The 26,278-nt window shown below is 35.1% G+C and overlaps 1 protein-coding gene across 11 annotated transcripts in view; it reads right to left on the reverse strand.

Annotated features, from left to right (window-relative positions):
- Nucleotides 1-22,817, reverse strand: part of LOC127844544 (hydrocephalus-inducing protein-like) — a 71,500-nt gene extending 48,683 nt beyond the window's left edge. For 7 of the 11 annotated variants that reach the window (XM_052374885.1, XM_052374878.1, XM_052374880.1 and 4 more), the window contains exons 1-12: nucleotides 22,721-22,803; nucleotides 21,007-21,060; nucleotides 17,780-17,930; nucleotides 13,432-13,557; nucleotides 9,530-9,559; nucleotides 8,849-8,968; nucleotides 8,184-8,318; nucleotides 4,536-4,735; nucleotides 3,573-3,899; nucleotides 1,504-1,630; nucleotides 386-885; nucleotides 76-143 (exon numbers count right to left, since the gene is read on the reverse strand). In XM_052374885.1, coding sequence (XP_052230845.1) covers nucleotides 76-143; nucleotides 386-885; nucleotides 1,504-1,630; nucleotides 3,573-3,899; nucleotides 4,536-4,735; nucleotides 8,184-8,318; nucleotides 8,849-8,968; nucleotides 9,530-9,559; nucleotides 13,432-13,557; nucleotides 17,780-17,930; nucleotides 21,007-21,056 — 1,834 coding nt within the window. In that variant the 5' untranslated portion in view covers nucleotides 21,057-21,060; nucleotides 22,721-22,803. Of the gene's footprint in view, nucleotides 1-75; nucleotides 144-385; nucleotides 886-1,503; nucleotides 1,631-3,572; nucleotides 3,900-4,535; nucleotides 4,736-8,183; nucleotides 8,319-8,848; nucleotides 8,969-9,529; nucleotides 9,560-13,034; nucleotides 13,093-13,431; nucleotides 13,558-17,779; nucleotides 17,931-21,006; nucleotides 21,061-22,720 lie in introns of those variants that run through there. The other 4 variants (XM_052374876.1, XM_052374882.1, XM_052374881.1 and 1 more) reach the window with 4 other exon arrangements.
- Nucleotides 22,818-26,278: the final 3,461 nt, after the last annotated feature.

The following is a 26,278-nucleotide window of genomic DNA, read 5'->3' on the forward strand; positions in this document are numbered from 1 at the left end:
TTCCCCATGAAAATATTCAAATAGCAAAGAAAATACATCATTCACATACAAATACAGGTGGCAAACAATTCTTACCAAATGAAACTGTTCCAAACTTCAGTCTTGGAACATTAAACTGGAAAGTTGGGCCAATAACACTTCCACTGAAAAAGTGTTCAATATATATTTTACAATAATCAAACAGAATCATAAATTTCATACTTGCATTTATGTAAATACAAGCACTTGAATACACTTACAGAGACAGTGGGTTGCACTCAGCATTGTAAATAAAGTTCTATTGAAGTGAACAGCACATGTTTTTGTTTTTTTTAAGGTTTAACAAGTGTATCAAACAGGACCACGTAAAAACTAGTTTTCTAGAGATATAACACTATTGACTTACAGAAATGTGACTTTCAACAGCTCAGGCTGGCCATCCACCTGGAAGCAAAACTCCTCCTCAAAATCGCCCAGGTATGGACTCTGAAATGACACCTGTATCGCCTGGTGACCACCAGGCATAACAATTCCCTCTGCAGGATTGAACTGGAAACACGGCCCAAAAACCGTCTGGTTGGGTATCACGCTATAAATGGCATCAATGTCCCCTTTGTTTGCCATCACAATCTCATAATAGTGCTTCGAGCCAATAAAAATGTTTCCCATATCGAGACTTTCCAACGAGAACTGCACACGCGGCCCAATGCCGTCGCCTTTGATCCGGAGCGGCAGACGCGATTCTCTGCCTGTGATGTCACAGAAGGCAGTTCTGGTGTAGCTTTTTGCCTCGCGTGGTTTGAAGATGATGTTTACATCTATGCTCGAGTTTGGCCAGATATCTCCCTCAGACGGTTCAATTTTCACCACATCATCGTTAAACAGCATCTCATCGTTTTGTATCAGCTGAGAAAGGGGGCATAAAAAACAATACAATTATTATGTAAAATGCATTGCCAATCCGTAGTTTTTGAGATCTTTGCAGCCCTATTTATAGCATTCATTTTATTCAGAAACTATAATGTTCAACACCTTGTACTTAATTTGTTAAAAATAACACCACCACCATTCATGTTGAGAGTAGATATTATGGACATTTTTTTAATGATAACTATAAACTGAAATCAGACAAAGAACAACATATGCAGGAGCCAGCATGCCCCAAAAAGCATGGCCTTGATACCATTGTATGCTATGTGCCACTAAGTTGAAATATGAAATCCTGAAATTTGAAGCCTCACTCTGTGAAAACAAGGCTTAATGCATTTGTGCTATGCGTTGTCCCTGATAAGAATGCACAGTCTGCACTGGCTAATTAGGGATGACACTCTCTGCTTTCATGGAATTGTTTGTTTCAAGGAAATCTCTTCTAAATAAAAATGCAGTGTAGAGGCAGGAAAGTGTTATCCCTGATTAGCCTGTGCAGACTTCACAGACTAATCTTGGATGACACTTCAGACACATGCATTAAGCCCCATTTTTCCATGGCAAGACTCCATTTGATCCTCAGATCCTCGTTCTCACCTGTTTCCTGTTCTGGAATGTTCTGCCCAAAATGGAGAGCTTGTCCCGCAGGGTGGGGTCCTGGATACATTCCTCAAGGAACCGGTCTGAGTCGGTCTTTTCCTCGTCTTCGAGAGAATTTAACACCCTGGGAGATGAAGATAGTCAGCAGTCAACCCTTTACTGCTTAGATACGCATTTTAAGGCATGTAAATTCCCTTAGAAAATCAAATTAAATAAAAGATCTCTCATTCGCTATTCACGTTTTAAAGTGTTTTTTTGCCAGCCCTATGATACTGATGAGCAGCAAACAGCATAAAATCTGTATAGCCTTCAAGTTACTCGCAGGCTGTACTGGTTTTATGCTGGTTGCATAGTGCCATTTTCAGTTTGCTTTTCAGTGAGAAAGGATTAAACAAAGAGAATATTCAATGATTAAAATTGATTTTGTATCAAAGCAACAACTTTAAATTTATATGAAATTAAATCCACTATACACCTGAATAAACACGAAATTCAACTGCTCTTTTCATCATACTTTTTGTAACTATGAGAATAATACTCAGTCATAATTAATTTATCAGATGTGAAAACTAAATTCAATATAAAAAATCGTGTTTTTTTTCTCTGTGAAAACGAAATAAATAGCAAAAGGTCATGCCTTTGGATAAGTTTTTATAAGTACAGTGGAACCCGTCTAAACCGGACAACTCCGGGACCGACAGGAAATTCCTGTTTAGAGAGGATTCCGGTTTAGAGGGGACATTGACTAGTTAACTTTCAGAAAATCAATTACAATGCCTAATGTGGAAACAGCACTTTCAGCAAATTTTAATGGTTTATTTACATATATCAGCAATATCAGTCACAACATAAATCAACAGTGCACCCTGAAAAACAAACTATTTTATACATGTATGCATTTGTTATGTCAATTTACTTTTTTCATACGATATCCCGGATCGTCGATTTTCCTACCCCATATTACTCTGACAGCATCTTTTGTTTAGGTTTAGGGAACATCTATGACTCTTTTATCAATTTGATTTTGTCTTGTAGAGACAATTCCAGGCGCATTCGCTTAGAAGGAGGTTCGGACATTTTTAGTCTTAGTTATCTTAATTAACAATTTGAAAATCTAAATGAATATCTTAATGCAACTGCTTCAATAACTCTGCAAATCACCATTTTATACTAAATAAGCAATTGTAATAAAAAACACAAAATTAAATAGCATTAAGATTATTAAAATTTAGCACGGCTTCCTACATCAAAAACAAAACACACTAAAGAACTCTATGTTTGTTATCAGTAATTATGATCAGTATTATCACCTCCACTGATAGATATGTACATCACAGGACAAGTATCTTTAAGATGTTTTGCGATTTTTACAGTTTGCAATTTTTTCTACCACCTTCATTAATTTCACGCGTCTTTAATCTGCTATTCACAACTTTTTGACACTAGGTCTAAGGTGCAACAAACCGGCCCTGAGCGGGTTAGAGAGGTACAATTACGTATGGAATGACCCAATTTTGATCCAAAGAATGACCGGTATTCGGAATTGAGGGGATTCCAGTCTTAAGGAGATATTTTACGCATGGTTTTATAGGGGAAAAAATGGGACCGGACAATTTGTCCGGTTTAGAGAGGATTCCGGTAAAGAGAGGATCCGGTTAAGAGGGTTTCCACTGTAATAACAAGACTATTGGCAAGCAATTATGTGCCCTATTGGCTCCACCATTGTAAGATTGTGTTTTTTTAATCATTTGTTGCCATAGCAACCAGAATTTTTGACGTAGGAACAAAATGAAATGACGTGCATAATGTCCATATTGCCATCTATCCATGTTTCAAATTTCATGAAAAAATATGAAGAACTTTTAAAGTTATGGCAGGATCCAGAAAAGTGTGACAGACAGACATACTCACAGACAGACAGACAGAGGCACAGAGCACAAACCATAAGTCACCTCCGGTGAAACCAGTTTTTTTCACCAGAGGGGACAATTAATATGTTGAATGTAATCATTTAAAACTTAAAGATTTTTTCCTTAATGCAGAGAAGCTTAAAAAATTCAACATACATGCTTTTCTGTTGATCCTCTTCTTCTCTCGTGGCAAACTGTGTCCACCTGAAATGGGCGAGGACGTCGGTACGGTTGCTGATAGTAACCGTCCTCTGACTGGCCATAGAGATGAACGTGTTCTCGATTCGGACGGAATTTTTGTCCAGACGCACGTTGGCGTCTTGTGCGGCTCCGTACAGCTTGACGTAGATGTCCTCTCCAGAGTCGTAGTGGATCACCAGCTCGCTATGATGGTCACCTGTCTTGTCCGGCGTGAATTCCACACTCACCTGCATGCTGTCCTGCATGCCCAGGGTGGCGATTTCTGGGAAAACTTTGAATGGTCTGAAATATGAGAAGTGTTTGGTGATAATAACATTAGCACAAACCTGGTTAAATTTGAAATCAGGCTAGCTCAGTTGGCAGAATTATCTTTATAGACTAAGTTAGTAATCTTTTCTTGCCCCCAAATCAATTAAATGTTTTGGGTTGCTTGTGCAAAGATCCAAATAATCATTATTTATTAACCCTTTCCCTCTCAGAAGTAAAGTAAAAATGGCTATGTAAAAACAGCATAAAACCAGAACAGTCTGCGAGTAACTACCTGTCTGTTCAGGTTTTATGCTGTTTGCTGTTCATCAGTATCTTAAGGTTGGAAATGAAGCCTTTCAAACTTGAATATATATATTAAGAAAGGACTTAACTTTAATTTGATTTTCTAAAGGACTTCAAATGCGTCAAAGTGCATTACTGAGTGGCCAAGGGTTAAGACAATAAGGTATCTCATTTAAATTGTTCTAGGTGGGGCAAGCATGCATATCTTAGTTCATTGGTGAGAGGACATATTTTACAAAGTGGAACAAAACAGAAATAATAAAGAGTTTTCCATTCGACTTATTTTCACTATGAACTTAACGCAATTTTTACAAGAAGTAAAAATTGGTCTTACATTTTAATAATTTCACAATATGTAGTACTCACTTTTCACAGGATAGAGTGAATTTCCCCTCCTTGTTCCCGGAGTTTCTTATCAACAAAGTCTTTGTGTTTGAATACTTGACTGGTCCGATCGGAAAGTTGATTTCGTCTGGAAAGTCCAGGATTGCTCGAGATCCGATCGCTCGCACAGGAACTATGAACTTCTCACGTTCAGTGATGCAAACCAGCTCATGGGTGTAGTCCTGTTACAAAGAATAACAATAACAAATAGGCCTTTTCTGGGAAAACTGGGCTTAATGCATGTGCGTAATGTGTTGGCCCAGATTAGCCTGAGCAAACTGCACATTTCTGCCTTTCTGGAGTTTCAATTAGAAGACACCTCCTTTAAACAAAAACTTCTATAAAAGTGGAAAGCATTTTCCCTGGTTAGCCTGAGAGGCTCGCCCAGTTGTCACAGAACGTGGTTCAAATAATGATTTGCTGTTCTGGATAGTAATTAAATAAAAGTATGTCAGTCAGTTGTCACCAATTTTGTTAGTAATCTGGTTAGACAGCACTTAGTCAACATACCAATAAACTGACAACAGCCTACTTGAATCATTTGTCGGTGGGGAGTGGATGTTGAAATGATTTCAATATAAAATCCAGAACTTTTTATGTGGCCTACCTGGCAATAGAACTTGTGATCCCCCAAATAAGGTCTAACAAATGAGTTCAACTAACTTAGCTTTACCAACAGAGCTCTACCAACTAAGTAGTGTTTTTCCAAAGCCGTTTTAATGTGGCGCAGCGCCATGCCCTTTTTTTGTAGCGCCACGCTGCCCCCCTTCAATGCGATTTAGCGCCACGCTACCCTTTCCCAAGGCCGCCGCCCTGCCCTTTCATGAGCACCCGCTGTTTTGTGCCCTTATTGATAACATCTTAATTGCCCCTTGACCAAACTTCTAAGCCGACTAGTATCAGATTATGGCCCCAAGACAGCGAAGATTCGCACGGTTAAGAATTAGTCATGCGTGAATAACCCCGTGTCATTATCAATCGATAATGTCAGAGGCTATGTTATACCAAACGCACTAATCAGTCGCTGATGTGTACTCCTCCACGATAAAATCGTGGACTGTTACTTCAGAGACTTTTGATGAAAAACTTGATGTTATCCTCGCGGAAATTGTGCATTTCATGCATAAGTCAGTTATATCAAAACATATATTTTTACGCATATTTACATTTAAAAACACAAATTAATTCTTTATAGTTATCGTCTTTAAGATAATTAATTATTGAAATAATTACTGAGACGTATACACTTTAACTCCAATATAGCGCGGTCAATGGGGTCCAAGCCGCGAAACAGCGTTATAACGGAATCCGCGTTATAGGTTTTGAGCTCATTTACTGCAGGGCGCTATAAAAAAAACAGGTATAGAATAGCCTATAATATAGATCATGTATATTGCCATGCTGTGCTGACGCAAATACATGCATATAAACCGAACCGTATCGATAACAATAACAGTATACATACCGCTTTTCTTATGTGCAGATTTATCCGATAATCCAATAAAATTGCAACATTACTTATAAAATAATAATCTTGAACATTAATGACGATATATGTTTAAGAAATTCGTAAACACAACCGTACGCATATATGCCATTTTCAGTAGTGTTAAGAGTACAGTGCATTATGGGGCAGAGCTTTCATTGGACGAGCGACTTTAAATTTAGATTGAATGCAATACGACTCATGTACAAAAAATTGTTTTATTGCGTTATACGCATGCAAAAAACGTGTTTCCCGGGGACTTTCTGATACCGCGCGAAAATGAAAGTGAAACTCTGTTAACAATTGCCGGTACACTGCGTTCGCATGTAAATAAATCGTCTGCATTATTTAATTTCTTATAAACGAACTGAAAGATTAAATGACATAATACTAGAATGATAATGAAATGACAGAAAAAGTTGTTTTATACAGTAGGCAGTATATTTCACAGCCGCTTATTTAATATAGTCAAACTGCAACCATATCAAAGTAAAAATGTTTCAATCGTTTTGAATTACTTGAATTGTATAACTATCCCGCTTGCACTTAACTTATGGAAATTATCGCACTGAACCGCTCTGATGAGGAATACATGTAACAAACACTGACACGCGAGTTTTTCACACCTTTATTGACATTACACAACAGATTAACACCAATTAGCTGTCGGTGTTGTTTAACCCCGAGGCGATTATAATCGGTTCAACGGACGGTTGGATAAAGCAATCAACATGACTGTGATTGCCGCCATCTTTGAATTGTCTGAAAATACATGAAGTTGCATAATACGGATTTGAATCAGAAATAAAATGGAAGGTTGGAGAAAAAATGGGATCCAAGTACCCTCCGCGTTATATTGGATTCAGCGTTATAACGGAGCGCTTTATATTGGAGTTACAGTGTACTAATTAAACAAAATGCGAATCGCGTATTAGGCGGACGTATTATACGATTTTACGTTGCTATGCGCACCTGTCGCTTAATCATTTTAACAAGCTGGCGGATATACAGAATTAAATTGTGACTCGGCAAAAATGGCAAATAACGTTGTAAATGATCGAATTAACGATAGTGATCATACATGTAGAAGGAGTTAATGAAATGTGTGTGATAATCAACAATGCATAAAAATGTTTTAGATAGCAACAACATATTTATTTGTAATCTACTCAGTGGATGCATGTCACGGAAACGAGTGTTTGCATATTGTTAGCAATCAATTTACTCAGTGCATCTGTGTATAATAAGATTCATATGCATATATTGCTTTATTATGTTTGTTGTGCTGTACAGTGTATTGAAACAGCATGGAACTTTAATGTACATTGCAAGGTAAATATATTAATATAAATCAAAGTAAGTTAAATACATCAATTACCATTAAATGTGCTTGTTTATTTTTTTTTTTCTCCACAACTGCCTCTGATGAGATTACATGTTTCTCCCTAATTCAGGTATTCACGGAACGTTTTTGCCCTTGTTTGCCTAAACTGCGCGCTAAAATGCCCTTTTGAAAGTAATGCGCCATGCCCCTTTGCCCTCCTGGGAAAACACTACTAAGCTACCCAGTTAAGAGGCTGTCTTACTAAACATCATATGAAAATTAAGTAATGGTGCAATTCTTTAAGAACTGTCAGAACCAGCATCTATGACTAGTAAATTAAAGCATTACATTATTTTCCTTTCAATCTCTCCCATGGCTTTTATTTTGTAAATATATTGCGCATAAATTATTTTAGCTCAAAATTTAGTTGTTACTTAAATTATGATGTTTGAAACTACAGAGGCCTTGCTGGATATGACTTAAAGAATCTCGTAATGGTAAGCTGGACTCAACAAATGTTGGTAAAATGTTGCCTCAAATTAGCCTGTGCAGTTGATAAAGTGTCATCTCAGATTAGCCTGTGCAGTCAGTACAGGCCAATTAGAGAAGACACTTTCCACTTTGATATAATTTGTACGTTTAGAGGAGGTTTCATCTAAACAAAAATCCAATGTAGAAGAAAATTTGTCGTCCCTGATAAGTCTGTGCTGACTGCACAGATACACAGACTAATCAGAGACAAAACTTTAGAACATGCAATAAGCTAAATTTCCCCAACTCAACTAGACATTTTTGGGTACTGTAAAGACAAGACACTGACCTTGACCTCATCCGGTGTAAACTGGAGCCTGAATGTGGTCGGCAGGCCCGGTCCAACCTTATTACCCACGTCATGAGGGCTGATTATCTTGAAATAGGGCGAGTCTGCCTGTGTGACCTTCACTAGGCGGGGCACCTGGAAACACCAGTAGATGATTGTAAATAGAGGACTTTGCTGATACTTCATGCATTTATATTTAAACCCTTTCCACTTAGAAGCAAAGTGAATATGGTTATATGCAAACAGCATCAAACCAGAACAGCCCGAGAGAAACTCTCAGTCTGTTCAGTTTTTTTGCTGTTTGTTGCTCATCGGTATCTAACGGTTGGAAATGACAGCTTTTAAACTTGAATCAAGAAGAAAGGTCTTTAATTAAATTTAACTTTTTAAGGGACTACAATTGTGTCAAAATATGTACCAGAATATAAGTGGTAAAAGGTTAAACGTGTATAGTAAATATGAGTCTTGCTCACAGAAAATGGGGCGTGTGCAAAAAGCATTGTCCCTGATTAGCCTGCGCAGTGTACACAGGCTAATCAGGGACAAAACTTTCTGATTTCATGGACTTTTTTGTTTAAAAACAACAACAAGCTTATCTGGAACGACACTTTACGCACATGCATTAAGCCCAGTTAACCAAGAAGGAGGTTTATATAAAAACTTGCCTTGTCATTATTCCTGAGGACAAGGGGTACTTCATACGTCTCGAAGGGTACAAACTTCTGGAAGAAGATTTCCGACGGGAACGGTTGAAACATTGGTTCATCCACATTGACTTGGGAGAACTGGAAACATCAAAACAAAAAGATCATTCTTGATTCTATGAATGCCAGGCAATACTGGCTTAAACCTTTTATGAATAATTGACTGATTACGAAATTAATTTATATATATATATGGGGTATTTTTATCTTTTAGACTGAAAAGTCAGCATGCCATTATGGTTCAATATTTTGGCAACACCAAAAGCATGTGTCTATTTAAAAAATATGCACATTTTTCGTGGAAACAAATGGTTTGCTATTAAATAAAAATACATATATGACACAGAATTATAGTTATTAAATAGTGCAAACTTGAAACCTTTTTATCATAAAATATAAATGCAGGAAATTGTATTGTTTTTAAGAAATGTAAGTTTTATATAATAATTCCAATTGTATTGGTTGCAGTTAAGAGGTAGGATTATTTACAATAATTTGTATTGCTTTCACAAATAACAAACAATCATAAAGCTGATAAAATAAAATAACAAAACAATAAATTAAGCAATAATCAAGGTATTCAAGATATTGTAAATGAACATCAAATTCTAATTTCCACAGAAAGTGGTAAATAGCAAATACCAGCGTAAGAACAGAATCTGCTGGCTCCCCCTACAATGTGAATTAGGCAGAAAAATAACAAACACACATTTCCTTGACCAAAACAGCGTCCCTTATGCATACAATTGCTTTGACAAAGAAACTAGGCGTTGTATATAAAACTGTTTCGACAAAGACAAGGGCCGTTGTACATACAACTTGACAAAAACAAAGCCGTTATTCACAAAGCTTCTGTAGGGAATAATAACTAAGTGATAATCTTTTCGAAAGGACATTAAATGATTCCCATTTCAAAAAGAGTCAAATACTGAGCTTTGAAGGAGCATTTATTAATTTACTGTGTAGTGTACATTTCATGGCAATTAATTAATGCTTACCTGTGGTATAATGTAGATGAAACAAGAACAGATTTGTAAGCATTTAATAAATGTACGAAACATATAACTATTTACTCAAACAAGCCTTGAAAATTCAGTCCAGGACAAAAATGAAGATTAAACACATAAAACACATGTAATAAAAGGTGATATATCTATAATATATACAACATATATTACACATGCAACACAATGAATAAGTTCATGCAAAGCTTCAACTACTGGCAACTTAAGAATGAATCTTTATTTTAATAACTTAAAACTTGTACAAAATTAAATATAGTTAACATTGTCACAAAATAGATATAATAGAACTTCTGAGGACAATGTTTCAGTAAAAATGGAATTTTTTTTATATTAGCGCATTTAACTTAATCACCAGCAGTTCTTTTTTCACATAAAATTTTCCATCTAAATGTCAACAAAATAACATAAAATCTCAAAACAGTCTGGTGTACATATAAATATTTTAGTCATAAAATAAATCCATAGAATTCCAACAAAAACAATAACTGTCATTTTTTTAAATTTATTTATTGATGAAGTCTAGTTAAAATAATTGATTAAGTATAACGTAAACAATAAAATGTAAATACATATAAACAAATACTTAAAGACATTTATAATACTTTTCATTTGATTCCATCATGCACAGTGACAAAAAATACATTCTCATGTATATACTTATGGGGGGGGGGGTATTTGGAACATGCCCGTACAAATAGGACTTTAAGAGTCAATTTACATTAAAGGGGGGAAAAAAACACATTTTTATCACTAAAACAATTATTTAAAAAACTTAAAGTAGAAAACCATGAACAAAAACAAATCAATACTATGATTAATACAACTTCAATGTTGAGATGTTTTGAAGCGTGTTTGCAAATTCAAATATCTATAAGACAAGAGTTGTCAGAGGACAGCGCGCTCCACTATTCGAGTGCTTTACAGTATAACAAAAGCCATCATAGAGAGGGGGGGGGGGGTATAATGGGGTGTGTGATCATTTAATAGATGATCTTTCAAAAATAAGAAGACAATTTTTTTTTAATTTTTTTTTGGGGGGGGGGGGGGCGGGGGGCGTGGGGGATGGTTTGGGTGGAGTGCATTGTTGTATGTAAGGTAAGTGTTGTTTTGTTTTTCACACTTGAACATAGATTTATCAATAATATGCATATTCTAAGTATAAAAGGGGAAATAATTCTGTCAAAATGCTTGATACAGTTGTCTGCTCTTGTTTATAAGTTGGGGTCATGTTGGTAAACAAGTATGCAAAATATGAAAGCAATATGTCAAGGGACACAGGAAATATTTGGGGTAGTACGCAAACTTTAACATAGATTTATCAATAATATGCATATTCTAAGTATAAAAGGAGAAATAATTCTGTCAAAATGATTGATACAGTTGTCTGCTCTTGTTTATAGGTTTGGGTCATGATTGTTAACAAGTATGCAAAATATGAAAGCAATATGTCAAGGGACACAGGAAATATTTGGGGTGGTACGCAAACTTTAACATAGATTTATCAATAATATGCATAATCTAAGTATAAAAGGGGCCATAATTCTGTAAAAATGCTTGATACAGTTGTCTGCTCTTGTTTATAGGTTGTGGTCATGATGGTAAATAAGTATGCAAAATATGAAAGCAATATGTCAAAGGTCATTAAAAATATTTGGGGTAGTACGCAACCTTTAACATTTGCACGCAAAAACGGACACGGCAACACCATCGCCAGGGGTGAGTAGGATAGCTCCACTATATATATTTCATATATAATAGTCGAGCTAAAAATGTTTATATTAAACTTTTCAATTTAATTAACTCATTTTTATCAAAAGGATATGATGTTAACGTCTTAAAAACACGTGCTTGTTGGTTTTCGATTCACTATATCTTTCTTCTCTTAAAATTTGGAATCATTAATGGAATTACCATTTTATACGTTTGATTCTTATATATTTAATCACCTAAGCTGGTTTTATTGGTAATTCCATTTTACAGTACCGCCCCTTTAATATTTTTATTTTACAGTACTGCCCCTGGATTTTGTTCACGTCATCGTGTCTTCGCTTCTCTATTACGTCATACGATACTCTTTCATTGTTCCTGGCTACATTGATTTTTGTGACTTCATCGCTTCTATATTGCTTCATACCACAACCTTTCACTGTTTTAATCTACATGCATGGGTCATTGGGTTTATAGCGTTCAATTTTTATAATATTTTCTCTCTGACAGGCGTTTCTTATTTTATTTATTTTTTAGCAGTCACATAAACAACCAAGCTATGTAATATGGATCTTTTACACCCATTATTGCTGCTTCTTCCTGTATTTGCCCGATGATGATCTGAAATATTAACTTAATGATGCTTTATTCTTAAATCTTTTTCTACAAAGAAGGAATGTAGTTGACACTTGTTAGTAGTTTCATTTCATCTTTCCTCAAAACGATGTAACTCTGTTGCCTTGGTCTCTTTAATACCATTGAGTAATTAAATCGTAATTAAATTGAATGCGTTTTAATTTCCTTTTATTATTGTTTAATTTGAGTTGCAATGCTATGAGGTTAAATTTTATTTACACTTAAATGTATCATGAATATTGCTGGGCCAAGTGTGAGGTTGAGCGCTCTTAAACCTGTTTAAACCCCCAATGCTTTGCATTGACCGTTCCAAGGCGGTGACCACAGCTTTATTCTTATATGTTGTTTTTGTATCGTGCTGTTTTGTGCTGTTTTGTACTGTTTTGGCGATTGGTCACTTGCCTTAAATAAAGGACCAACTAATTGTATATAATGAGAATTCAATACTGCTCCAGCAGCTGGAGTTTCACTTCTTTACATTCAAAATTAATCATTTTTACACTTTAAACCGATATAACCTGAAACATTTGAAAGTCAATCCAGCAATTGGTAATTTTGGGACTTGATTTGGGAAAAAAAATACTAAAGCTGTAAATAGGCAAAATACCCAATTATATTTTGCACAACAGACACTAATCTTTTCATCTAAGTTGATTAAACTATCCTTATAACATTTTTGTCATGCAAAACAACACTGTCTGGGTTTTCATGCAGGAAATATCCGGGGTGGGAATTCAATCGAAGTAACGATATGATTGTGCAGCATGCCTTGGTCTTACCGAGGTCTTCGACCTGACCAGTCCAAGATGCTTAGGCATAGGGCTGACATCTTGGATATCAAACTGTTTTTGTATGCAAGTCAGGTTAAAATGCAACATGTGCTTTGAATAAGTTAATAGCTTTAAAAGAAAAATGGTTTTAAGTGTGGCTGTTACATTTTATTATAATTAAATATCTTAATTGTAAGGTATGCAGCTCAAAAGCTGTAAAACTGTTTTTTGAAACTGAAAGTTCATATTTTAAACCAATGCTTATGAAACAAAACAGTAAATACAGATTTGTCGGCGCAAAAGTAGAGCATGTTAATACAAAACAGTTAGTAGACATTTTATTTGCTATGGTTATTTGACTATTTTTAGAACACCTACTGATTTTATTTTGGGAAATTCACATTACCTTCTGTAAGCTTGTGTCTGCCATATCCAACAACTCTATCTTTCTCGGAACTTTCATTGTGTGTGTGTTAGCCAGTTTCTGTTCTGTATCCATATGCATGTCAAACATGAATTTGCTTGGGGTCATCTGAAACGACAGAATCTAGGTATTAAATGTTTTCCATAATATTCACAAAGCTGCAAACAAAATCTTTTGTTTCACGTTTAACTTTGGTGAAAATCTAAAATATGTTTTTCTGTGGGAAAACCTATGTTTTGTATACATGTGAGATATGGTATTATAAGAGTCCTCTTTTGATTATTTAATAAATTAAGGCATTAAAGGGGCCTTTTCACAGATTTTGGCATTTTTTAACTTATTCATTAAATGCTTTATACCGATAAATGTAAGCATTGGATCGTAACAGCTCCAGTAAAAAATCAAGAATAAAATTTAAAAAAGGAAAAGAACATTGCCCGATCCAGGTTTCGAACCAGTGACCCCTGGTGTCCTGCCAGAGTCCTGAAGTAAAAACGCCTTAGCCTACTGAGCTATTCCGCCGAGTACACGTACTGGACGTATTTTATACCTTATATAAGCAGTCTTCGTAGTTCTCACAAAATTTAACGACAAAAACAAAACTCTCCAAATTATTCAATCGTTTCGCGTTGCAACGCTTTATAATTTTTAGGTTTTAAAATCGTCAAAAGATGCATATAATGGCTATATTAGACCATGGTAGATGTTCAGTATTACTGTTTCCTCACAAATATCATAACTAAAACGAAAATTTGAGAATCTGAAACAACTTTTTTCAATTTTGTCAATTTACCAAAGCGTGAAAAGATCCCTTTAAAACACACTACCTCTATTATTTAATACACAAATCCCAAACAAATGGGTATATCAAACATATTTGAGGAACCTGGAAAAAAGCTTGGAACGATATCAAATCACTTATTAGGGGTCCATTTGTAACCTTAACCATATTAAAATTGTTATTTCAATACATAAACCAACCAAACCCATTTTAAAAACAAAAAGTATCAACAAATATCTTTAAACATTACTACTTGTGTTAACACAAAAACTATATTTCAAGTATGCCCCATGAAACATTTATCTATTTTAACTAGGTGACCAAGAACACCATTATATATTAAGTGACATTGATGCAAAAACACCTTGAAACTCCTTAGCTACATTTAACCAAACATCCAGACGTTATGTGCTGGCAATAGTTGATTATCAATTTTAATGAATAATAAGTTATTTGAGAAATAAATATTTCCACGAGTTACACAGCAACAAGTGAAAACTTTTTTATGATTATAAATTTATGAAAATGTTTATAATCTACACACACCAACGAAATTTCTTTTTATTTCATGCCTTTTATACATTTTTAAAGGGTTTGCTTGAGATTTTCAAAGGAAAAATATTTGACAAATGCTGAGCATGTAAACGTTAAGAATCTGTTTCATTTAGTGTATTAATTGCAGACCCAGACCAAAGTAAGAACAGTGGAAATGTTTACTAAAATTAATACTGTTAATTTTTACTTGTTTCAACAAAGAATCAAATATTTAAAATAACTGATATTTCTGTATGAACCCAATAAAAGCATGAAATAACAAATGTTCATTAATGTGTTCATCATTCTACTTTCTATGGATTTGTTAATGTGCACTTAAACAATGTACACGTACAATTCACATGAACCTTACCTTCATTTCCTGTTTAAAATCAAACTTCACATTGAACTTATAATGTCCTCTGAATAGTTTTCAAACTTAAAAAAATATTTACATATAAAGATAATAAATTTCAAATTGTACACTTAAATAAAAATAGAATATGTGTACTACATACTTTTTGTGAGGCAAACACAAATTCAAACTTTAGTTTGGTGTTTGAGCATTAAACTACTGTAAATATTTACAATACATGACTGTGTTCATATATGCCCCTTAACATTCAACTTCTGTCTCCAAGCTCTGCTCAACACACAAACACATTTTTTTACCAAATTTGACATTTGACCTTTAAGTGTGACCTTGACCTTTCAGGTAATAAGACAGTGATCCACACGACACTCAGTCTCTTCATGTGGTCATTTGTGTTAAGTTTTTTATGTACTGTCCTAAGTGGTAATGAAAAGGTCATAAATCGGACTGAATCATATGTCATGAAGGAAAGGACAAACACAATTTTATTGATTGAAAAAGGCATTTATTTAAAAGTGCCATAAAGCAGATAAAAAAATAGAAAAGATTATTTCCTGAATGACATAATGGGTGGTAAAAACACGCCCTTCAAATGAATGATAGCCACCCACAAAAATATAGGAAATACTGCCTTTATTCGAGAACGCTTGGAAATCAACCTGGAAATGTATACCATATACATGTGCATGAATACATGAAACATGGATTTGAAGTATGGCAATATGCGCAGTAAAAACATGCCATAAAGAGGTATACAAAAACAGGTGTATAACAATTAACAACATGATATCCTATTAGATAACACATACAAATACAGAAAGTACACGAATCAACCCTATGGCGGAGAAGGGGTGGAGGTGGGTGTAAGTTTTGAAAACAATAGTTTAGCCTTTTCAAAAGAGGGGCCACAATGGCCAAGATCGAGTTTGATTTGACAAAAGAGCTCATGTGACCCCATACTTAGGTTACACACAAGTAATTAAATTCAAGGCTTAAAACAGAAAATAATCATTTAGATAGCTTACAATGACATGACTTTATTTATTGCATAATAAAGCCATAACAGGCTGTTTTAGGGCCAACTTTGACCTTTGACCTCTTAGTGTGACCTAAAATAGCATGATGAATAACTAAGTTATGGTTTGGACAAGCTAATTTATGGCTAAAATTGAGCTTTGAACCCTTGGTGTGACCTTGACTTTTAAGGAAGGGAGACAAGTGTTACACATCACATCTTGTCTTTTGATAGATTTCATTTGTGCCCAATTAATTTGAACTTTGTCTATAATTGGCAAAGTTAAAGCCTAAAAATCCATTAGTAAATGGCAAAGTTAAGCTGGGTTCCCACTGCCAATCCGATCAACTCGATCAAGCCCGACTTAGTGGTCGGGTACTGGTCTGGTTCGGTTGGCATGAGTGGTTGGGGGCGATCGGGTAGGTCGGCATTGGTCGGGCATGTCAAAAAATATCGAGTAGCGGTCGAGTAGGAAATGGATCGAGAAGCGCTTGGGAAGTGGTAGTGTTTTAGTCGAGTAGAAGATCGAGTTGATCGTGAAGCAATCGTGTGGTGATTGGATTGACATCTTTTACACGATCTGTACCTGATCTGCTCTACCTCTACCCGAGTTATTTTAGATCGCAACACAATCCACTCGACCTCTATTTGATTTGATGTACAGATTTACTAGACTGCTACCCGACGGCTACTCGACCGTACATGATCACTTCCCGATTGCTATTAAACAATACACAAGCTCTGTTCCCGATCCGCTCGACCTCTACCCAAGTTATTTAAGATCGCTTTGTATGACTTTAGTACAACCATCACGATCTGGTCATGTGAAGATCTGGTGGCGATCAAGCTGAGGTCCACTTGGTCGAGCTGAGATCGTATAGGGCTCGCGTATAGGTCGAGATGAATGAGCGGAAATCTGAGAGATAGTTGAGTGGACGTCGTGAATGAGTCGTGTGGGGGTCATGTGTTATCGACAATATCGACAAGAGGTCGAGAAGAAGTCATGTATACCCTTTTTAGTCGAGCTTGGTCGGGTTTGGTCGGGACATTTCGATGATCGGGATGATCAAGTTGATCAGATTGACAGTGGGAACCCACTTTTATGGAGACAGCAATTTTTCAAGTTGTTTTATGACCAAATTTGACCTTTGATCTCTAAGCATAACCATGGCCTTTCATGTAGGGAGACAAGTGTTACACCAGACATGTTATCTTACAATGGTGGACAATTGTGGCAATTTATTTCAAAATGCATCAATATACTGAAGAGATTGAGATATGAAACCTCACAAAGAAGCAAAGACGAAAAGACAGACAGACTGACAGTTCAACTGCTACTGGTATATGCCGCTTTCTTTGAGTGGTCATAAAAAAAACTCAATTATACAACACTGTACAGTTTCAGGGCTTCTTTTCCCTTTTCCAAGTTTGCTAACTCTTTTCGGGTACAAATTCAGCTCAATTCCAAAAGCCCTGCTTTTGTAAATTTTAGACTTGGCATTCTGATTATTATTATAAGATTTGTATAGGCTGATTTGAAACATTTTCATTCAATAACATAAAATTTGAGGGCTTGGTTGGTCAAACAGCAATTTTCAATTACAGCTGAGTTTGAACAAGTATTTACCTTAAACCCTTCATCCTCTCCGGGTTTGAGGAGTTTTGGGTTACGGGGCGCGATGACCTTGCTCTTGTACGCACTACCATCGATACCTAGCGCCTCCAGGGTACCGGTCGTACCCACGACTTCACCAAATGGTCCTAGAGGCATACTGCTTCTGCAAAACCAGGTTATTTTTATAAAACTATGATATTTCTTGAAAGTTCTTGGTTTATTTTTTACCAATATTAATTCAGCTTACTTTTTTTCTTTTGAATTAAAGTTACAAGTATAACATTTTAAACACAAAATACAAATTTACAGTGTTTTCCCTCACTACTTTGTGAATGCCGTTCAAATTGGGAAAAGAAGTGTTGTTTTCAGTAAAACTGTGAACTATATAAACTGTGAACTATATATTTTCCACCAAAAGCTGCCACAAGAATTTAATTACAATACATAAACTCTTAAATAACATGTTAATGAGGCTTAATTTATGTAAATTTTAATATAAATAATATACACATTGTGATGGGGGTCATTTTTGGATTATTTTCTCAGATATTGAGGAAATTTCCATTTCCAGACTGGGAAATATTGAAGGCATTTAGGACTGGGAAGGTACATTTTTATGGTAGTAAGTTAATACATACAAAAGATGCTGATTAACCGCCAATATTTCAATCAATAAGATAAATACAATCTTGTTGTATTAATATTATTTTGATAGATGAAATCAGAGATTGCCATTAATAAGTCAAGAAGCAGGGTCATCTACTTAGTTCACTAAGTCAGTACCTTCATTTCAAACTGTAAGCACTTAATAGCTTTATAAAATAAAGTTGATATATTTAAGACACACAGCTTAACAATTAATTTGCTTCTTTATACAATTAATGATTGCATAGTTCAATATGTATTTACAGATAACAAAATGTTAAAATAAATATAAAAACAAACAAATATTTTTGCAAAATAAAGCAATTATATAAAAACAAAAAAACTCAATGTAAATGATTTGAAAGTGCTCTTCAAATCAGAAAAGATCTTTTTACATTTATACCTCACAAATAAAAAAGTACAGATATTCAATGTTTAATACAAGAAACCGTCGGGGACGGGTGATCCTCCCCAAAGTTGTTTTTTTCACAATATTGCACTATATATTCAGATAAAAGGAAACGTCTTGAGGGCACAGTAGTTGGGGGGACAAGAGTTTTTTTATAGAAAATTTCAAAGGGCCATAACTCTGTGAAAAATCATCCGACCAGAATCCGCTGATAATATGCACATCTCCTCTTGGTAGTGAAGCTTCCCATAAAGTTTCATTGAATTCCGGTCATGAAGTTGCTGAGAAATAGCCCGAACAAGAATTGCACTATATGTACAGTTAATGGAAAATTTCAAAGGGCCATAACTCTGTGAAAAATCATCCAACCAGAACCGGCTGATAATATGCATATCTCCTCTTGGTAGTGAAGCTTCCCATAAAGTTTCATTGAATTCCGGTTATTAATTGCTGAGAAATAGCCCGGACAAAAATTTTGCACAGACACACGGACGGACAGACGAAGCCGCGACTATATGCTCCCCCCAAAAAAGAACATAAATCATTATAATCAGAATTAATCAAAATAATTATGTTATGTGAAATATACAAAAATTCTACCTAAAAATATATGTATTATTTTATTAATTCAGGTGCATTTCTTGTCAGGCAAATGTTGTTCAAATGTTGCTTATTTTGCTCTGCATATTTAAATTTAAATTAACTAGAAAGCTGTTAATGCGCACCAATTCTACTAGCTGTTGATATCCCAGAATATTTTTTCCTGAACCAATGCATTTAAATCCTCATCTACATACAATTAGTTATAAATAAGCATTATTCTGCTCCATGACATAAAACTGGTAAGTGAAACAATGAATCATGAAACAATGAAATGATATTTTTCCTTCACTTATCAGTTACATGGCTAACAGCATGCATTAATTCGAAGCCATAATGAGTAATAATTACTTAAAAGTTCTTGATGATCTAATTTTTAAAAGGACTTATTCACAGATGTGTGATTTAATTAAAATGCAATAGGGATCAAATCTTTTGCAATGGATCATAAATCTGTTAGTGGGTCTCCAGTGTTGTTTATATAAATATGGGCCGTGCTCTGTGAAGAGGGTTTCATGCATGTGCGTAAAATGTCGTCCCAGATTAGCCTGTGCTGTCTGCAACAGTCAGACAACACTTTCCGCTTTTATGATATGTTTCGTTTTAAGAACGACTCTTCTTACCAAAAAATCAAATTTATGCAGAAAGTGTCATCCCTGATTAGCCTGTGCATTCTGCACAGGCTAATATTGGATCACACTTTACACACTTGCATTAAACCCCCTTTTCTCAGAGCACATCATAAATAATGATGTTGCTGTGGTGCTGTGTAAATTATACTAAATGACACAAGTTGTTTTTTTTAAGTTATTATTATGTGACAATTTGAAAATAGTCAATAAACTATATTGTGAATAGGTCCCGTTCAATGTCAGTCTGGATACACCTCAATGGCTATGATGTCTTAGTATGATAAATTGGTTGTACAAGCAAATTACCTTCTTAATGCCCCAAAAATTGCATAATAAAAAGCTGTACTAGACTACACATTTGCAATATTGTCTGACTACTTCTCCCATGCAAATTACACTAGCAAGCTAAAAGTACACATATCAAGCATATGAATGATAAATATAACCATTATTTATAAGCAATTGCCATTCTTGAATTTTTTACACAACAACTGATATCCCCATTCACGGTTTCAGAGATTTTTAAAATAAAAATGTTCAATATAGTGAAATCTTTGAAATATATATAAGCAAATAAAAAACAGAAAAAGTACCAAAACAACAAAACTTTACCAGATAAACATTGATAAATACAAAAATTATCAAAATTATGATTCCTTGGCAGGAGTGTTATTCAAATTAAAGCTTTGAATTTTAAAAGGGATATTGTTTTTTTCTATGTAATACAGTCTTTAGTTTTTTGGAAATCATAGCTTTGCACATTCTAGTAAAACAGAGCTGGCACAATAAGTTTCAATCACAATCTATTGTTATAAAGTAAAACTTAAAATGTTTTACACATTGTTCATGAGAAAATTTTAGTCATGCGTGCATCTTTTGAATTGACACGACAGTAATGTTGAATTGTGCCAGCCCTGTATCTGTTGTATATTTTCATGCAAATACAAACATACGTTGACATTCTGCCACTTGCTAAATGCAAGCGACGTTTGATTCCAGACATTTTTCTGAAATTAAAACAGGCCAACATTAACACATAACATTCTTATCATAGTAACATATATTAAAATACTCAATCCTATTAGTAATGATTCATGTTTACTTTGATTTCAATAAAGGTAAATATTTGTTTCATGTGGGCTCAATGAGAAAGCATGTATAAAACATAACGCACATTTTTATTTGTTGTCAAAACTTGCCTGTGAAATCAATCAACAACAAAATATATTGTGAAAACAAATACTTTACAACTTAACATGGGTAAAAAGACATTACTTACTTGTTAGCGAGTATTTTTTGGACAGCAGTATTTACAGGACTTTCTATTTAGTTTGTGTATTGTAATGCTGAAACGCAATTTGCTTCATTAAATACTTACAGACACTTGTTTTCTTGAGGTAGACAGCAGCCATTCTTTAAAAGGCTAGTATTATAGTTAAACAATTGCGATGTTTACAAATTGTGTCCCAAGGAAGTGTGACCAACTCACGGGGGTATTAATAGCACATGCATGCTTAAGAAAATTCCTAAATGAAAACCACCCTGTGGTTGAGATTTTTGTTCATCTTAACTTCAATAGAGCAGGTCTCAATTATTTGTCTTACAATCACTTATTTGGCCAGAAACTTATGTGTTTGCAACACGCACACATGTTTAAAATTATAGATTTTTTTAAAACTCAACGCTAATTGTTGTAAACATATATCTGAAGTGCTAGCAAAATTTACTTAGTAAACAATTAAATGAAATAGAAACAAATCTCATAAGTAAACAATTAAATGAAAAAGAAACAAATCTCATTTAAGATTATCAAGTAACAGTTTGGATTTTCTACATTGAAAAAGGATATTCTTCTTTGCACAAAGATTTATAAATAAATATAAGCGAAATATTGCACCATCAAATCAATGTATTTAAGCTATTTTAACGTTTCTGTTTAGAAAAGTCTCATTTTAACTGTAATTTGTATACAATTACTCAAATTATATATATTTCCAGAAAAATACTCCTTTACAGTAGAAAATTACCTGCCTTCAATGACCCAATATACCCCCTTCTAACATACACATGCCCACACCAAAACAATTTTTTTTAATTTTACATGTACTTGTGGATGACAATATTTCTTACTATTATGGAAGTATTTTACAAAAAAAAACTAGATTTTGTCTGAGAAATACTCGCTGACCAGTAGGAAATTAAACTTATAAAATATGGCAGGAAAAGGGGACTTGATCCAAACAGGCCGGTCATTGACGTGCAAAACAATATCAATCAAATGGAAACATACTTTAGTGGGATTTAATAGTTGGAAATACTGGCCAGTCACTATTCAATATATCTATAGCCTATACCATACTTTCCAACATTTTCAACAAACAAATCTTGGTTCTGACAGCATTTTGGAATGGAGGGGAATTTTATACTGAAAAATAACATTTTATCCGTAGCTTTTCATAATTACAATAAATTCATTCAATTAGATGTATAATTAGCCAAACACGCTGAATAAAAAAATGTTAATCAAACTCTCAGTCGGCTCGTTTTGAAAATTTCGAGTTCTGAAGACGGGCATTTTAACATTTCACTTAAATACATGTTTATGACATGATCATGTTTAACAATTCAGCACGCGTGTTTTCTTGCATACACAATATTTTAACCTACCTGTTGCTTATCTGATTCTTTGAAAAAGTAGATTTTATAAAATCTACAACTAAACATTGTTTATAGACGCCATATTGGCGATGTTTCCATAACAGCAAACGCTTATTGTGATTGGCTGTTGTAAAGTACTCAACCGTATTGCACCACAACGACTATATATAACCAATTGCTTACATTAAAGCCCCGTGTAGCCGTTGTGCGTAGGCCGTGATCTCGGTTGTTAAATTTATAGAATTGTTTGTTTTGCTTAGTTGATATTATTATCTATCTATCTATCTCTGTATACTGCCAACCGCTCTTTCGAGTATTATAGGCAGGGAAAAGGTGCTCGTCAGGAACATTAGTGAGTGTGAAAGGTAAAAAGGACCCAACAAAGGATATTGTTGGGTAGTGAGACTAAAAGCTTGAAATCTCCAGGAGAATGGAGAGGAATCAAGTGGTTAAAAGAGTTTAGTGAAGATGACAGATAAAAGTGAGGGTTAAAAACATCATTTAACAGACTAGTACCGCACATTTACCACTGCCCTCTTAAACTTTTCAAGATCGGATAGGGTAGCGATATCAGCTGAGAGCTTGCCCCATAGTGTGATGCTGTGTGGAAAAAAAGGAGTAATAGTGGTAGAGTGATCCTGTCTGTATCTTTTGTAGATACAGTGGGTACATGTGTCTAGTGAAGCAAATTGGTGCTTTTATATATTGTGGGAGAGGTATGGCAACAAGGTTGTGATAGATTTTGTAGATAATGATGAGTTTGCTGTCATTTCTACGATCTGCGAGCGATCTCCAGCCTAGATCTTGTACCATGGCCGAGACACTGGAAAAGGGAGAGTATATGAATCTGATTTTACACAGATCCACTAACATATAAATCACCCAGCGTGCAGCCCGGTTCTGCACACTTTCCACTTGATTGATGGCAGTTTTGGTCCATGGGCTCCAGACAGTGGAAGCGTATTTAACTTGTGGTCGGACCAGAGACTTGTATGCGAGTTCTTGTACCTTTTTATTATGTGTTATGTTCCTTTTAATGAGGCCTAGTGATATGTTTGCATTGTTGGTGATTCTGTCAATGTGTGTATTATAGCTGAGGTCAGAAGAGAGATCGAGTCCAAGATATTTAACATCAGAGACGGACTCAAGAGGTTGGCCATGGAGAAAGTAACTATGTTCAATGACGTTGTGGTTCCTTGTGATGTGTAGGACCTGGCATTTGGATGGGATAAATTCCATGTCCCACTCTTGTTCCCATTCCTGAAGCTTGTCAAGGTCTTGTTGCAGAGATGCACAATCTGAGAGAGAGTTTACAGTGAGGTAAATAGCCGTATCGTCTGCAAAAAGGCGAACGTCGGATTTGGTGACGGAAGAAGGGAGTTGGTTTATATAGATAAGAAAGAGAAGTGGTCCAAGGACAGAGCCTTGGGGGACACCAGATGTTACTGGGACTTCTGTGGAGCACTCACCATCCAATACAACTGTCTGACTTCTGCCAAAGAGGAAGGAACGGGTCCAGCCTAGAACCTGAGAGGAGACGCCATATTCTTGGAGGAGATAGAGGAGTTTCAGATGGTTTACCTTGTCAAACTACAAAGGCCTTACTGAAGTCAAGAAGGATGAGATCAATTTGGCGGCCTGTTGCTAGGTTGTTGACAAGCTGGTCCGTTAACTCAATCAGTTGTGTCTTACAGGAGCGTCGGTCTCGAAAGCCATGCTGAAGTTCATACAGAATGTTGTGGGTGTTGAAGTGCTTGGAAAGATAAGAAGCAATAATGTGGTTATAAATAAATATATAATGTTTTGTAAAATGTCGGACGATTTTTATGGCTAAATTATGATACAAAACATGCATACGATAATATATTATTTATGTTTAAAAATACACATTTTTTCGACGACCGAGGCTATTGAAACATTAAATGTGTTCAGAAGATTGTATTAATCCATTAAGTGTATTAACACAGCAGTTAGAATGTTTATTCATCTTTGTGTCGATTAATCTGGATATTTGTGTCGAATTCACAAAGAACAGTTTATCTAAAGACACGCGGAACCTCACACTTAATACAGAATTTACTCATCCTTCTGCTTCTGTACAGTGCAGGGCCTGTTACGGTGTACGCACCGGTTGTGGAGTGCTAGAAGCACTGTGGGAGGGCTGTCTTGAAACCTTCAATTGTATGTGCACATGCGATATTATTATCAAGTTTGTTCCAATCCACCGCAGTCTTTATAAAGAATGAGTTTTTGTACTGTTCAGTATTGACGGATTTCACTTTCGAGCCTCCGTTGTTTTTTATGCAGAAGCGTTCAATGATGTTTATTGTTTTGAAGTCTTTGTCGTTTTTGACTTTCACTTGCCTCTTGTTTTTGCTGGTTAGATGTATTCGCCCGGTGGTATAGCTGGCACCATCCCCTCGATCACTTTGTATAGGAGCCGGCTGGATCTTCTGCGATCTTTGAGTGGTGGAAGTTCAAGGTCATTTAGCATCCTTCTTGCACAGCCTTCACTTCTATCATGATAATTGTTTGTTATGAAGCGTGCTTCTTGTCTATGCACGCGTTCAATCTTTTCTATGTCATATTGAAGGTAGGGGTCCCAGATGATAGCCCCATAGTCTGTCAATGATCTAACCAGGGTAATATAACCAAGTTTTTTTAATCTTTAGACCAATTTCTTAGGTTTCTTTTTAAACAAATCATTGTTGAGTTTGCTTTCTTTGCAACTTTTGTTATTTGTGAAGACCATTTCAAAGTTTCATGTAATGTTAATCAAATGTAGGGGTTTTCTTCTACCTGTTTGAGAATTTCGCCACAGACTGAATAAGAGTGAATGGATTTATTATTCAAGTCATTTTGAAGATTTTGGTGATCATTTTGGTTTTCTAATTTTGCGATAAAGTAAGCAATCGTCTTCACATTATCTGATATGTGAGTTTACTGTTTCCGGTATGTCATTTATATGGCAGAGGAATAATAATGGTCCTATAACAGTACCTTGAGGTACCCCAGAGTCTCCTGTCACTTTCTTTGAAAATTCTTCATCGACGACTTCCTGCATATATCTGGTTGTTAAAAAGTTTATGATCCAGATGTGAATGGGTATTTGATATCAAAGGCAAGCTATATAGTTTTGTTATGATTTCTTCATGAGGGACGGTGTCGAACGCTTTCGAGAAGTCTAAGATCATAACATCCGTTTGGTATCCTTCATCATTGTTTTAAGCAAATCTTCCAGTGTCACAACAAGCTGGGTCTCACAAGAACATCCTGATCTAAAGCCATGGTTTAAATTGGTTTAGGTTGTTGTTTTTTCCAAATGATTCAATAAGAGTTTACAAATAATGTGTCCTAAAATTTTACATGTTACTGAGGTTAGTGCATTTAATTTCAAAATTAAACCGCAAAAAGAGCATATCGTTGCATTTTGTCTAAAATGAATTAAGCTGAATCAATACACTTCCGCAGATGAAATAATGCACTTAGCCATTTTACATGTCAGCAATATAAGTTGACATGTGCATAGTTTGATTTATGTCCTTGCGATGAATTAGTTTATCGTTC

The sequence above is a fragment of the Dreissena polymorpha genome, chromosome 9 (assembly GCF_020536995.1).
Source record: "Dreissena polymorpha isolate Duluth1 chromosome 9, UMN_Dpol_1.0, whole genome shotgun sequence".
Classification (NCBI taxonomy): domain Eukaryota; kingdom Metazoa; phylum Mollusca; class Bivalvia; order Myida; family Dreissenidae; genus Dreissena; species Dreissena polymorpha.